The 16,188-nt window shown below is 48.5% G+C and overlaps 1 protein-coding gene across 1 annotated transcript in view; it reads left to right on the top strand.

Annotated features, from left to right (window-relative positions):
* Nucleotides 1-15,209, top strand: part of LOC118397329 (PTB-containing, cubilin and LRP1-interacting protein-like) — a 62,390-nt gene extending 47,181 nt beyond the window's left edge. Inside the window, exon 3 of the mRNA XM_035791974.2 lies at nucleotides 12,709-15,209. Coding sequence (XP_035647867.1) covers nucleotides 12,709-13,206 — 498 coding nt within the window. The 3' untranslated portion in view covers nucleotides 13,207-15,209. The remainder of the gene's footprint in view (nucleotides 1-12,708) is intronic.
* The last annotated feature ends 979 nt before the right edge of the window (nucleotides 15,210-16,188 follow it).

Raw genomic sequence — 16,188 nt, forward strand, 5'->3', positions numbered from 1 at the left:
ACCATCAAGGGGTGGGGTGGGTCTGATGTGCTTACTCTGATGTCACTGGCCTCCCCCTTGCTAGTGAGAACCATAGAGGTGCAAAAATAGAACAAAGAGGAAAGCCCCCCGCACACACTTGTGCCATGTCATGTCATACCTGGACCACCTATGAACCTTTTGTTAAGTAAATCAGGTGATAAATGAGGTGGAAAGGAGATTGGTCTTTAACGTTTTCATTTTCTTCATGACCTGCTTGCTGATATTTAATACGTTACACACATAGCTGAGGAAGTGAGGGAATGGAGTCAGGAGTTTTTCCCCAACCCCCTTCCATCGCTCGATGCCCCCATCCCTGTAAACCAATACTGAGAGGAGAAAGTCTGCAAGTGCTTTACTCCCACCAGGCACCTCCCCTGTGTATTTTTATTAAGTCATAAAGTGCACAATGTGGAGAGAGAGAGAGAGTGAAAGCCCTTTGAATTGAATGAAGCCCTTTGAATTGAATAAAGCCCTTTGAATTGAATTGAGAGAGAGAGAGCTCTCAAGTCAGCCATTGTGCCTGCTGGACCAAGGCCTCGGCTGGACCCGCTCCCACTGAGAAACTAGGCTCTGTTCAGTTCACCTTTCTCTAGCCCTCTGGTATACACCTTTATACTCTGTCTCCTCGGCCTCCCTCCCTTTATACTGTCCACCCTCCCTCAACACTTTATACTGTCCACCGTCCCTCAACACTTTATACTGTCCTCCCTCCCTCAACCCTTTATACTGTCCACCCTCCCTCAACCCTTTATACTCTCCACCCTCCCTCAACACTTTATACTGTCCTCCCTCCCTCAACCCTTTATACTGTCCACCCTCTCCTCAACCCTTTATACTGTCCACCCTCCTCAACACTTTATACTGTCCACCGTCCCTCAACCCTTATACTGTCCACCCTCCCTCCTCAACACTTTATACTGTCAACCCTCCTCAACACTTTATACTGTCCCTTCTCCCTCCTCAAGCCTTTATACTGTCCACCCTCCCCTCAACACTTTATATTGTCCACCCTCCTCAACACTTCATACTGTCCTCCCTCCTCAACACTTTATACTGTCCACCCTCCTCAACACTTTATACCCACCCTCCTCAACACTTTCCACCCTCCTCACTGTCCACCCTCCTCAACACTTTATACTGTCCCTTCTCCCTCCTCAACACTTTATACTGTCCCCTCTCCCTCCCTCAAGGCTTTATACTGTACCTTCTCCCTCCCTCAACACTTTATACTGTCCACTCCTCCTCAAGGCTTTATACTGTCCTTCCCCCTCAAGCCTTTATACTGTCAACACCTTTATACTCCCTCCTCAACACTTTATACTGTCCACCCTCCTCAACACTTTATACTGTCCACCCTCCCTCCTCAACACTTTATACTGTCCCTTCTCCTCCTCAACACTTTATACTGTCCACCCTCCCTCCCTCAACACTTTATACTGTCCACCCTCCTCAACACTTTATACTGTCCCTTCTCCTCCCTCAAGCCTTTATACTGTCCTTCTCCCTCCTCAACACTTTATACTGTCCACCCTCCCTCCCTCAACACCTTTATACTGTCCACCTTCCCTCCCTCAACACTTTATACTGTCCTTCCCTCCCTCATCTTTATACTGTCCACCTCCCCCTCAACCTTTATACTGTCCTTCTCCTCTCCTCAACACTTTATACTGTCCTTCCCTCCCTCAACACTTTATACTGTCCCTTCTCCTCCCTCAACACTTTATACTGTCCTTCTCCTCCTCAACCTGTCCCCCTCCCTCCCTCAACACTTTATACTGTCCCTCTCCTCCTCAACACCTTTATATACTGTCCCTCCTCCCTCAACACTTTATACTGTCCCTTCTCCTGTCCCTTCTCTCCTCAACTCCTTTATACTGTCCCTTCTCCTCCTCAACACTTTATACTGTCCTTCTCCCTCCTCAACCTTTATACTGTCCACCTCCCTCAACCTTTATACTGTCCTTCTCCTCCTCTCAACACTTTATACTGTCCTCTCCCCTCTCCCTCCCACCCCTTTATACTGTCCACCCTCCCCTCAACACTTTATACTGTCCACCCTCCCTGTACCTTTATACTGTCCACCCTCCCTCAACACTTTATACTGTCCACCCCTCCCTGTAACACTTTTATACTGTCCACCCTCCTCAACACTTTATACTGTCCGCCCTCCCTCCCTCAAGCCTTTATACTGTCCACCCTCCCTCAACCCTTTATACTGTCCACCCTCCCTCAACACTTTATACTGTCCTCCCTCCCTCCCTCAACACTTTATACTGTCCACCTCCTCTCCTCAACCCTTTATACTGTCCACCCTCCCTCCCTCAACACTTTATACTGTCCCTTCTCCTCCTCAACACTTTATACTGTCCACCCTCCTCCTCAACACTTTATACTGTCCTTCTCCTCCTCAACACTTTATACTGTCCCTTCTCCCTCCCTCAACACTTTATACTGTCCACCTCCCTCCTCAACACTTTATACTGTCCACTCCTCCTCAACACTTTATACTGTCCTTCCTCCCTCAACCTCCTCAACACTTTATACTGTCCACTTCTCCCTCCCACCCTCAACCCTTTATACTGTCCACCCTCCCTCAACCCTTTATACTGTCCACCCTCCCCTCAACCCTTTATACTGTCCACCCTCCCTCAACCTTTATACTGTCCACCCTCCCTCAAACATACTTTATACTGTCCACCCTCCTCAACACTTTATACTGTCCACCCTCCCTCAACCTTTATACTGTCCACTCTCCTCAACCCTTTATACTGTCCACCCTCCTCAACACTTTATACTGTCCTCCCCTCAACTTTATACTGTCCACCCTCCTCCTCAACCCTTTATACTGTCCACCCTCCCTCAACCTTTATACTGTCCACCCTCCCTCAACCTTTATACTGTCCTCCCTCCTCAACACTTTATACTGTCCCCCTCCTCAACCCTTTATACTGTCCACCCTCCCTCCTCAACACTTTATACTGTCCCTTCCCCTCCTCAACACTTTATACTGTCCACCCTCCTCCTCAAGCTTTATACTGTCCCTTCCTCCTCCTCAACACTTTATACTGTCCCTTCTCCTCCTCAAGCCTTTATACTGTCCCTCTCCCTCCCTCCCTTTATACTGTCCCACCCTCCCTCAACCCTTTATGTCCCTTCCACCCTCCCTCAACCTTTATACTGTCCACCCTCCCTCAACCCTTTATACTGTCCACCCTCCCTCTGTCCACTTCCTCAACCTTTATACTGTCCACCCTCCTCAACCCTTTATACTGTCCACCCTCCCTCAACCCTTTATACTGTCCACCCTCCCTCAACCCTTTATACTGTCCACCCTCCTCAACCTTTATACTGTCCACCCTCCCTCAACCCTTTATACTGTCCACCCTCCTCAAGCCTTTATACTGTCCTCCCTCCTCAACACTTTATACTGTCCACCCTCCCTCAACCCTTTATACTGTCCACCCTCCCTCCTCAACACTTTATACTGTCCTCTCCCTCCTCAACACTTTATACTGTCCACCCTCCTCCCTCAACACTTTTATACTGTCCCTTCTCCCTCCCTCAACACTTTATACTGTCCCTTCTCCTCCCTCAAGCCTTTATACTGTCCCTTCTCCTCCTCAACACTTTATACTGTCCACTCCTCCTCAACCCTTTATACTGTCCACCCTCCTCAACCCTTTATACTGTCCACCCTCCTCAACCCTTTATACTGTCCACCCTCCCTCAACCTTTATACTGTCCACCCCTCCTCAACCCTTTATACTGTCCTTCTCCCTCCCTCAACACTTTATACTGTCCCTTCTCGCTCCCTCAAGCACTTTATACTGTCCTTCTCCCTCCTCAACACTTTATACTGTCCACCTTCCTCCTCAACACTTTATACTGTCCCTTCTCCTCCTCAACACTTTATACTGTCCACCATCCCTCCTCAAGCCTTTATACTGTCCACCTCCTCAAGCCTTTATACTGTCCACCCTCCTCAACACTTTATACTGTCCACCCTCCTCCCTCAACCCTTCATACTGTCCACCCTCCTCAACACTTTATACTGTCCACCCCTCCTCCCTGTACCCTTATACTGTCCACCCTCCTCAACACTTTATACTGTCCGCCTCCTCCCTCAAGCCTTTATACTGTCCACCCTCCTCAACCCTTTATACTGTCCACCCTCCTCAACACTTTATACTGTCCTCCCTCCCTCCCTCAACTCTTTATACTGTCCACCCTCCCTCCCTCAAGCCTTTATATTGTCCACCCTCCTCTCCTCAAGCCGTTATACTGTCCCTTCTCCCTCCTCAACACTTTATACTGTCCACCCTCCTCCCTCAACACTTTATTCTGTCCCTTCTCCCTCCCTCAACACTTTATACTGTCCCTTCTCCTCCCTCAACACTTTATACTGTCCCTTCTCCTCCTTCAACACTTATACTGTCCCTTCTCCCTCCTCAAGCCTTTATACTGTCCCTTCTCTCTCCCTCAACACTTTATACTGTCCCTTCTCCCTCCCTCAACACTTTATACTGTCCACACTCCCTCAACCCTTCATACTGTCCTTCTCCCGCTCTCAACGGTTTATACTGTCCTTCTCCCTCCTCAACACTTTATACTGTCCACCCTCCCTGTACCCTTTATACTGTCCACCCTCCTCAACACTTTATACTGTCCGCCCTCCTCCCTCATGCCTTTATACTGTCCACCCTCCCTCCTCAACACTTTATTCTGTCCCTTCTCCCTCCTCAACACTTTATACTGTCCTTCTCCTCCCTCAACACTTTATACTGTCCCTTCTCCCTCCTTCAAGCGTTTATACTGTCCCTTCTCCTCCTCAAGCCTTTATACTGTCCTTCTCTCTCCTCAACACTTTATACTGTCCCTTCTCCTCCCTCAACACTTTATACTGTCCACACTCCCTCAACCCTTCATACTCTCCCCTTCTCCTCTCTCAACGGTTTATACTGTCCTCTCTCCCTCCCTCAAGCCTTATACTGTCCACCCTCCCTCAACACTTTATACTGTCCACCCTCCCTGTACCCTTTATACTGTCCACCCTCCCTCAACACTTTATACTGTCCGCCCTCCCTCCTCATGCCTTTATACTGTCCACCCTCCCTCCTCAACACTTTATACTGTCCACCCTCCTCCTCAACACTTTATACTGTCCACCCTCCCTCAACACTTTATACTGTCCACCCTCCTCCTCAACACTTTATACTGTCCCTTCTCCCTCCTCAACACTTTATACTGTCCCTTCTCCTCCCTCAACACTTTATACTGTCCTTCTCCCTCCCTCAACACTTTATACTGTCCACCTTCCCTCCTCAACAACACTTTATACTGTCCCTTCCCTCCCTCAACACTTTATACTGTCCACCATCCCTCCCTCAAGCCTTTACACTGTCCACCTCCTCAAGCCTTTATACTGTCCACCCTCCTCAACACTTTATACTGTCCACCTCCCCCTGTACCTTCATACTGTCCACCCTCCTCAACACTTTATACTGTCCACCCTCCTGTACCCTTATACTGTCCACCCTCCTCAACACTTTATACTGTCCGCTTCTCCCTCCTCAAGCCTTTATACTGTCCACCCTCCCTCAACCTTTATACTGTCCACCCTCCTCAACACTTTATACTGTCCCTTCTCCCTCCCTCAAGCACTTTATACTGTCCACCCTCCTCAACACTTTATACTGTCCACCCTCCCTCCCTCAACACTTTATACTGTCCACCCTCCCTCAACACTTTATACTGTCCCTTCTCCCTCCCTCAAGCCTTTATACTGTCCACCCTCCCTCAACACTTTATACTGTCCACCCTCCCTCAACACTTTATACTGTCCACCCTCCCTCAACACTTTATACTGTCCCTTCTCCCTCACTCAAGGCTTTATACTGTACCTTCTCCCTCCCTCAACACTTTATACTGTCCACCCTCCCTCCCTCCCTCAAGCCTTTATACTGTACCTTCTCCCTCCCTCAACACTTTATACTGTCCCTTCTCCCTCCCTCAACACTTTATACTGTCCCTTCTCCCTCCCTCAACACTTTATACTGTCCCTTCTCCCTCCCTCAACACTTTATACTGTCCCTTCTCCCTCCTTCAAGCCTTTATACTGTCCCTTCTCCCTCCCTCAACACTTTATACTGTCCACCCTCCCACAACACTTTATACTTTCCACCCTCCTCAACCCTTTATACTGTCCACCCTCCCTCAACCTTTATACTGTCCACCCTCCCTCAACACCTTTATACTGTCCACCCTCCCTCAACCCTTTATACTGTCCACCCTCCCACAACCTTTATACTGTCCACCCTCCTCAACCCTTTATACTGTCCACCCTCCCTCAAGCCTTTATACTGTCCTCCCTCCTCAACACTTTATACTGTCCACCCTCCCTCAACCCTTTATACTGTCCACCCTCCCTCCTCAACACTTTATACTGTCCCTTCTCCCTCCCTCAACACTTTATACTGTCCACCCTCCCTCCCTCAAGCTTTTATACTGTCCCTTCTCCCTCCCTCAACACTTTATAATGTCCCTTCTCGCTCCCTCAAGCCTTTATACTGTCCCTTCTCCCTCCCTCAACACTTTATACTGTCCACCCTCCCTCAACCCTTTATACTGTCCACCCTCCCACAACCCTTTATACTGTCCACCCTCCTCCTCAACCCTTTATACTGTCCACCCTCCTCTACCCCTCCTCCTTTATACTGTCCACCCTCCTCAACACCTTTATACTGTCCCTTTCCTCCTCAACACTTTATACTGTCCTTCTCCTCCTCAACCTTTTATACTGTCCCTTCTCCCTCCTCAACACTTTATACTGTCCACCTTCCCTCCTCAACACTTTATACTGTCCCTTCTCCCTCCTCAACACTTTATACTGTCCACCATCCCTCCTCAAGCCTTTACACTGTCCACCCTCCCTCAAGCCTTTATACTGTCCACCCTCCTCAACACTTTATACTGTCCACCCTCCCTGTACCCTTCATACTGTCCACCCTCCCCTCAACACTTTATACTGTCCACCCTCCCTGTCCCTTATACTGTCCACCCTCCTCAACACTTTATACTGTCCGCCCTCCCTCCTCAAGCCTTTATACTGTCCACCCTCCTCAACCCTTTATACTGTCCACCCTCCTCAACACTTTATACTGTCCTCCCTCCTCCTCAACTCTTTATACTGTCCACCCTCCCTCCCTCAAGCCTTTATATTGTCCACCCTCCCTCCCTCAAGCCTTTATACTGTCCCTTCTCCCTCCTCAACACTTTATTCTGTCCCTTCTCCCTCCTCAACACTTTATACTGTCCCTTCTCCCTCCTCAACACTTTATACTGTCCCTTCTCCCTCCCAAGCGTTTATACTCCCTCCTCCCTCAACACTTTATACTGTCCTTCTCCTCCTCAACACTTTATACTGTCCCTTCTCCCTCCCTCAACACTTTATACTGTCCACTTCTCCTCCTCAACACTTTATACTGTCCCTTCTCCCTCCTCAACACTTTATACTGTCCACCATCCCTCCTCAAGCCTTTATACTGTCCTCACCCTCCCTCAAGCCTTTATACTGTCCACCCTCCTCAACACTTTATACTGTCCACCCTCCTGTACCCTTCATACTGTCCACCCTCCTCAACACTTTATACTGTCCACCCTCCCTGTACCCGTTATACTGTCCACCCTCCTCAACACTTTATACTGTCCGCCCTCCCTCCCTCAAGCCTTTATACTGTCCACCCTCCTCAACCCTTTATACTGTCCACCCTCCTCAACACTTTATACTGTCCCTTCTCCCTCCTCAAGCCTTTATACTGTCCACCCTCCTCAACACTTTATACTGTCCACCCTCCTCAACACTTTATACTGTCCACCCTCCTCAACACTTTATACTGTCCCTTCTCCCTCCCTCAAGACTTTATACTGTCCACCCTCCTCAACACTTTATACTGTCCACCCTCCTCAACACTTTATACTGTCCACCCTCCTCAACACTTTATACTGTCCCTTCTCCCTCACTCAAAGCTTTATATTGTACCTTCTCCCTCCTCAACACTTTATACTGTCCACCCTCCCTCCCTAAAGCTTTTATACTGTCCCTTCTCCCTACCTCAACACTTTATACTGTCCCTTCTCCCCCTCCTCAAGCCTTTATACTGTCCCTTCTCCCTCCTCAACACTTTATACTGTCCCTTCTCCTCCTCAACACTTTATACTGTCCTTCTCCTGTCCCCTTTCCTCCCTCAACCTTTATACTGTCCCTTCTCCCTCCTCAACACTTTATACTGTCCACCCTCCTCAACCCTTTATACTGTCCACCCTCCAACCCTTTATACTGTCCACCCTCCTCAACCCTTTATACTGTCCACCTCTCCTCAACCCTTTATACTGTCCACCCTCCTCAACCCTTTATACTTTCCACCCTCCTCAACCCTTTATACTGTCCACCCTCCTCAACCCTTTATACTATCCACCCTCCTCAACCCTTTATACTGTCCACCCTCCTCAACCCTTTATACTGTCCACCCTCCCACAACCCTTTATACTGTCCACCCTCCTCAACCCTTTATACTGTCCACCCTCCCTCAAGCCTTTATACTGTCCCCCTCCCTCAACACTTTATACTGTCCACCCTCCTCAACCCTTTATACTGTCCACCCTCCTCCTCAACACTTTATACTGTCCCTTCTCCCTCCTCAACACTTTATACTGTCCACCCTCCCCTCCCTCAAGCTTTTATACTGTCCTTCTCCCTCCCTCAACACTTTATACTGTCCCTTCTCGCTCCCTCAAGCCTTTATACTGTCCCTTCTCCCTCCCTCAACACTTTATACTGTCCACCCTCCTCAACCCTTTATACTGTCCACCCTCCCACAACCTTTATACTGTCCACCCTCCCTCAACCTTTATACTGTCCACCCTCCTCAACCCTTTATACTGTCCACCCTCCTCAACCCTTTATACTGTCCCTTCTCCCTCCTCAACACTATATACTGTCCCTTCTCGCTCCCTCAAGCCTTTATACTGTCCCTTCTCCCTCCCTCAACACTTTATACTGTCCACCTTCCCTCCCTCAACACTTTATACTGTCCCTTCTCCCTCCCTCAACACTTTATACTGTCCACCATCCCTCCCTCAAGCCTTTACACTGTTCACCCTCCCTCAAGCCTTTATACTGTCCACCCTCCCTCAACACTTTATACTGTCCACCCTCCCTGTACCCTTCATACTGTCCACCCTCCCTCAACACTTTATACTGTCCACCCTCCCTGTACCCGTTATACTGTCCACCCTCCCTCAACACTTTATACTGTCCGCCCTCCCTCCCTCAAGCCTTTATACTGTCCACCCTCCCTCAACCCTTTATACTGTCCACCCTCCCTCAAGCCTTTATACTGTCCCCCTCCCTCAACACTTTATACTGTCCACCCTCCCTCAACACTTTATACTGTCCACCCTCCTCAACACTTTATACTGTCCCTTCTCCCTCCTCAAGACTTTATACTGTCCACCCTCCCTCAAGACTTTATACTGTCCACCCTCCCTCAACACTTTATACTGTCCACCCTCCTCAACACTTTATACTGTCCCTTCTCCCTCACTCAAGGCTTTATACTGTACCTTCTCCCTCCCTCAACACTTTATACTGTTCACCCTCCCTCCCTCCCTCAAGCCTTTATACTGTCCCTTCTCCCTCCCTCAACACTTTATACTGTCCCTTCTCCCTCCCTCAAGCCTTTATACTGTCCCTTCTCCCTCCCTCAACACTTTATACTGTCCACCCTCCCTCAACCCTTTATACTGTCCACCCTCCCACAACCCTTTATACTGTCCACCCTCCCTCAACCCTTTATACTGTCCACCCTCCCTCAACCCTTTATACTGTCCACCCTCCCTCAACCCTTTATACTGTCCACCCTCCCTCAACCCTTTATACTGTCCACCCTCCCTCAACCCTTTATACTGTCCACCCTCCCTCAACCCTTTATACTGTCCACCCTCCCTCAACCCTTTATACTGTCCACCCTCCCACAACCCTTTATACTGTCCACCCTCCCTCAACCCTTTATACTGTCCACCCTCCCTCAACCCTTTATACTGTCCACCCTCCCTCAACCCTTTATACTGTCCACCCTCCCTCAACCCTTTATACTGTCCACCCTCCCTCAACCCTTTATACTGTCCACCCTCCCTCAACCCTTTATACTGTCCACCCTCCCTCAACCCTTTATACTGTCCACCCTCCCTCCCTCAACACTTTATACTGTCCCTTCTCCCTCCCTCAACACTTTATACTGTCCACCCTCCCTCCCTCAAGCTTTTATACTGTCCCTTCTCCCTCCCTCAACACTTTATACTGTCCACCCTCCCTCAACCCTTTATACTGTCCACCCTCCCACAACCCTTTATACTGTCCACCCTCCCTCAACCCTTTATACTGTCCACCCTCCCACAACCCTTTATACTGTCCACCCTCCCTCAACCCTTTATACTGTCCTTTCTCCCTCCCTCAACACTTTATACTGTCCCTTCTCGCTCCCTCAAGCCTTTATACTGTCCCTTCTCCCTCCCTCAACACTTTATACTGTCCACCTTCCCTCCCTCAACACTTTATACTGTCCCTTCTCCCTCCCTCAACACTTTATACTGTCCACCATCCCTCCCTCAAGCCTTTACACTGTTCACCCTCCCTCAAGCCTTTATACTGTCCACCCTCCCTCAACACTTTATACTGTCCACCCTCCCTGTACCCTTCATACTGTCCACCCTCCCTCAACACTTTATACTGTCCACCCTCCCTGTACCCGTTATACTGTCCACCCTCCCTCAACACTTTATACTGTCCGCCCTCCCTCCCTCAAGCCTTTATACTGTCCACCCTCCCTCAACCCTTTATACTGTCCACCCTCCCTCAACCCTTTATACTGTCCACCCTCCCACAACCCTTTATACTGTCCACCCTCCCTCAACCCTTTATACTGTCCACCCTCCCTCAAGCCTTTATACTGTCCTCCCTCCCTCAACCCTTTATACTGTCCACCCTCCCTCAACCCTTTATACTGTCCACCCTCCCTCCCTCAACACTTTATACTGTCCCTTCTCCCTCCCTCAACACTTTATACTGTCCACCCTCCCTCCCTCAAGCTTTTATACTGTCCCTTCTCCCTCCCTCAACACTTTATACTGTCCCTTCTCCTCCTCAACCTTTATACTGTCCCTTCTCCTCCTCAACACTTTATACTGTCCACCCTCCCTCAACCCTTTATACTGTCCACCCTCCCACGACCCTCTATACTGTCCACCCTCCCTCAACCCTTTATACTGTCCACCCTCCCTCAACCCTTTATACTGTCCACCCTCCCTCAACCCTTTATACTGTCCACCCTCCCTCAACCCTTTATACTGTCCACCCTCCCTCAACCCTTTATACTGTCCACCCTCCCTCAACCCTTTATACTGTCCACCCTCCCACAACCCTTTATACTGTCCACCCTCCCTCAACCCTTTATACTGTCCACCCTCCCTCAGCCCTTTATACTGTCCTCCCTCCCTCAACCCTTTATACTGTCCACCCTCCCTCAACCCTTTATACTGTCCACCCTCCCTCCCTCAACACTTTTACTGTCCACCCTCCCTCAACACGTTATACTGTCCACCCTCCCTCAACCCTTTATACTGTCCCTTCTCCCTCCCTCAACACTTTATACTGTCCCTTCTCCCTCCCTCAACACTTTATACTATCCACCCTCCCTCCCTCAACCCTTTATACTATCCCTCCCTCCCTCAACCCTTTATACTGTCCCCCATCCCTCCCTCCCTCAACTCTTTATACTGTCCCCCATCCCTCCCTCCCTCCCTCAACCCTTTATACTGTCCCCCATCCATCCCTCCCTCCCTCAACCCTTTATACTGTCCCTTCTCCCTGCCTCCCTCCCTCAACCCTTTATACTATCCCCATCCCTCCCTCCCTCCCTCAACCTTTATACAGTCCCCCATCCCTCCCTCCCTCCCTCCCTCAACCCTTTATACTGTCCCCCATCCCTCCCTCCCTCCCTCAACCCTTTATACTATCCCCTCTCCCTGCCTCCCTCAACCCTTTATACTGCCCTCCCTCTCTCCCTCCCACAATCTTTATACTGTCCCCTTTCCTCGCTCCCATTCACCCACTTCTCTTTCTCTCTTCTCTCTCCATCTCCGTCTAGTGTAGAGTACAGTGTAGTAGCCTCTCCCAGTATGTAGCGTGTCACTACTATGGTATTCTGTAGTGTTGGCTGGCTGCTGCAGCCGTAAGAAGACTCTGAACTCTGGGGAAATAACACACACGTCCCTCAGCATGTCAGCTCATACAAAAAGACAAACCTCTCATCACGTCTGGAGACTTACAAATGGTGTCCCAATAGAAAACCATTGATTTGCAACTAGTACTCGGCTGAATGATTCTGAGTGTACATATTTGTTTCTTGTTGATACGTATGCCATTTAGCAGACACTTATAGTACAGTGAATTCATAAGGGTACATTGCTTATAATATGTGCGTATGTGATCCGTACAGGAATTTAACCAATGACCTTAGCATTGATAATCCTACACTTTTACCAGTTGAGCCACATAGGCAGTCATAGTTTTGTACCACTAGATGCTGTCAGATGTTTAACAGCCTCTCTCTCTCTGCGTTCTCTCCACAGGTGACGTACCTGGGCAAGGTGACCATCTCAGGGACCCAGTTCCTGTCGGGCTGCACAGAGTCGGCAGTGGTGGGCCTGTGGAACCGCCGTGCGCTGGCCCAGGAAGAGCACCTCCCTGCCAACTCCCTCCTGGAGATCCGCCCCTTCCAGGTGCGCCTGCACCACCTGGACGGGCGCGGTGAGGCCTCGGTCACCATGGACACGTACCAGGTGGCGCGCATCGCCTACTGTACGGCGGACCACTGCACGAGCCCCAATGTGTTCGCCTGGATCTACCGGGAGATCAACGATGACCTGACCTTCCAGATGGACTGCCACGCCGTGGAGTGTGAGAGCAAGCTGGAGGCCAAGAAGCTGGCCCACTCCATGATGGAAGCCTTCCGCAAGACCTTCCACAGTATGCGCAGCGATGGACGCATCCACAAGAGCGGCTCCTCGGACGAGTTCGCCACTGACGACTCCGCTCCAGATGACTCCACCCCCGAGGAGGACGGCTGAGCACCGGGGTTGCCGCCCCCCTCCCCCGGTCGCAAGCCGTGAGGGGAGGTGCACAGGTGCAGCCGGAGCACTCTTTCTACTCTCTGTCTCTCTTACTCTACTCTGGTTTAAGGAAAAAACTCAAATTGACTGACGCACAGACCGCAAACGCCGACTAAAGAATCACGAGGACGTAGTTTTAAAAAGGGAAAAATAGGAGGACAAAGGAACCACAAGAGATGAAACATATGGGGAAGCCAAACTAAACTAGCACTGCCTCTTTGGATAAATAGATCCTCAAACATCTGGATAGCCATTGAAGCGCATGATCTGCCCATTAGAGATGAGTGAATAATGGTTATAAGACATTCCCAATCGACGCTGCTGTCTGTCCGTCCGTCTGTCTGTCTGCAATGTGCAGAGAGACTCTGCCTCTTTACCCCGCCGCGTGCCCCTTAGTCACCCCTTCCCGCCCAATCAAAAGCCCAGATCACGTCCTAAGAATCCCAGATCACTGCCTCATGTTCTGACTTTAAAACAACAGCACTATGGTGTTACGAGTTATGCCTGTAGCACTGTTAAATGTGGGATATAAAGAGAAAGCCTTGACTCTAATATATGTGTGGAAGGTTGCCGGGAGGGGGAGGTCTTGACATATTTATTAGGCCACAAGAGCGTCATCTCTAATCGATCACATTTTGATTCCTTTTTTGGAAGCATACCAAAAGTGAGTCTTTTAGCTGTGTCTTGTCTGTTGATTTTGTGCCTCACTTCTAACATACCAAGGCTGGTCTCTGTCCCGCAATCCCAAATGTGCGCATGTGTGTGTGTGTGTGTGTGTGTGTGTGTGTGTGTGTGTGTGTGTGTGTGTGTGTGTGTGTGTGTGTGTGTGTGTGTGTGTGTGTGTGTGTGTGTGTGTGTAGTCGTGCATGTGTGTGTGTGTGATCTAAGAAAAAGGATTGTCAGGAGAGAGAGCATGACCGATAATGGGCTAGTAATCCAACTAGAAGTGTAAAACATGTCACAGCCTTTGTGGCATTCATTTTGGGAAGCTCTGCAGGGCTTTTGAAATTTAAACAAGAATGTGACCATTTGACACATTTTTTTGTTTTGTTTTGTATGAAAAGGGACAGTAAATGTGACAGTCACAGAAACCGATGTTCTAGGACCCCAAAAATAGCCATCCATAAAGAATACCTGAAGCCTCTTGGCCTGTGCTGAATGTATTATAGGTATGTTGTGCTGCAAGCTCCTTTCACCTTTTAGTTACTTTGTTGTTTTAGTACATTTCTTCTACATAGTTTTATGTGGCTTAGGTGCAGTTGGCTAGGGCAGTTTTCTGTACAGCCACCTTAAGGGAACAATTATGTCTCGTGGGCTGGATGCGTGTTGAGTCCATGAACAGACACACACAGTTCAGTTTCCCTGGGCTGTCGAAGGGTACGAGCGACCATTCTGGGGCAACTGGAAGCCTCCACAACACAAGAGCTCCACCCCTCCCACCCCCTTTTCTAACAAGACTCTTTTGAATGGACTGGTACTCACAGTGGGTGGGTCATGTATTTTTTCTGTTGTGACTGAAGCAGATTTGATTAAGATGACTCTGGTCAGTACGTACATATATAAATATATACATTGTATTTGAAACTCATTCAATAAGCTTATGTAAATACAACAAAAAAATATCTGTTTCCAAATATTACAGCATTAAATGTTGATAGCTATTTTAAATAAACAACGGGAACATCAAAGACAGCACCAATGTTTTAAAGTAAATTGTGAATATGTATGAGTTCCATAGAACTGGCTGTTGAGTGAGAGGGTGTGTGAGCCCGGGACACAGGGCTTGAAATGCCAGGATGACAGGAGGAGAGAATGTTTATAGAGCTGTAGATTACTGTGTCATGTCTTGTCTGAAGGCTCAGACGTGCTTTAAATGTCTGGAAATGTTACCATAAGTGTTTTCTATACGGAATTTGCAAAGATAAAGAAGGTATCACATATAAACTATTTACCAAGATTGACTGAATTTGATGAAGTCTCTTTTTTGTTACAAAAACTTTCATGTTGATTCAGGTTGGCTGTGATGCTTTGCCTCCATATCAACTGTTTCTCAACAGTACTAGGAATCGTACATGGGTGAATTTCAAGGGCTGTTTATGTATTAGGTTTGTGTATTACAGCCAGAGGTTTGACCCAGTCCTAGCAATAATTGTATTTGTCGCCATTTCTTACGCAAAGCTCTTCTCAACCACAAGCCATGTGTGGCAGCCATTTTGGTGCCCACATCAGTCTCAGGCTATTTCAATAACTCGGGTGCTTATACCGTTGGCTATCATCACAGAGCTTCTAAACCCAGAGGTGCAACATCGCAAGAGAGAAGTGAAAAAGTCATTGAGAGAAGTGAAAAATTATTTCTTAGTTGTTCATTTTCTCGAAATCTGAAGGCACAACCTTGTGAAAGTGACAAACTGACACGTTTTAATTTTCGTCAAAAACAAATTGGTATTGAAGAAGTGCCTTTTATTTGACGGCCTGCACATACGTAGTTCGGCATGAGACGACCGTTAGACCCGATGGCGTGTTTCTGCCCAACATCGCCATGACATCACCTACAAGCATGATCAGGGATTTCTATTGGAGAAGCAGTTTCTGTGTCTATCTTCATACTGTACTGTCTTTGCTATCATTTTGCTGCTCAGAAACGGCAGAGAATCGAGAGCAAAATGGATGCTGGAAACAGTGTATATGACTGCTGAATGGGAGCACTGCCTCCTTCTGGAAGGTAGAGGAACACCTTCCTCACTTTCCCAGTCAGATAAAAGAGCGTACAGTAACACACATTAAGAATATATTTGGATAACTTGTGTTATGAGTTCATTATATACAATGGGGCAAAAAAGTATTTAGTCAGCCACCAATTGTGCAAGTTCTCCCACTTAAAAAGATGAGAGAGGCCTGTAATTTTCATCATAGGTACACTTTAACTATGACAGACACAAT

The sequence above is a fragment of the Oncorhynchus keta genome, chromosome 18, assembly GCF_023373465.1.
Source record: "Oncorhynchus keta strain PuntledgeMale-10-30-2019 chromosome 18, Oket_V2, whole genome shotgun sequence".
In the NCBI taxonomy this organism is placed as follows: Eukaryota; Metazoa; Chordata; class Actinopteri; order Salmoniformes; family Salmonidae; genus Oncorhynchus; species Oncorhynchus keta.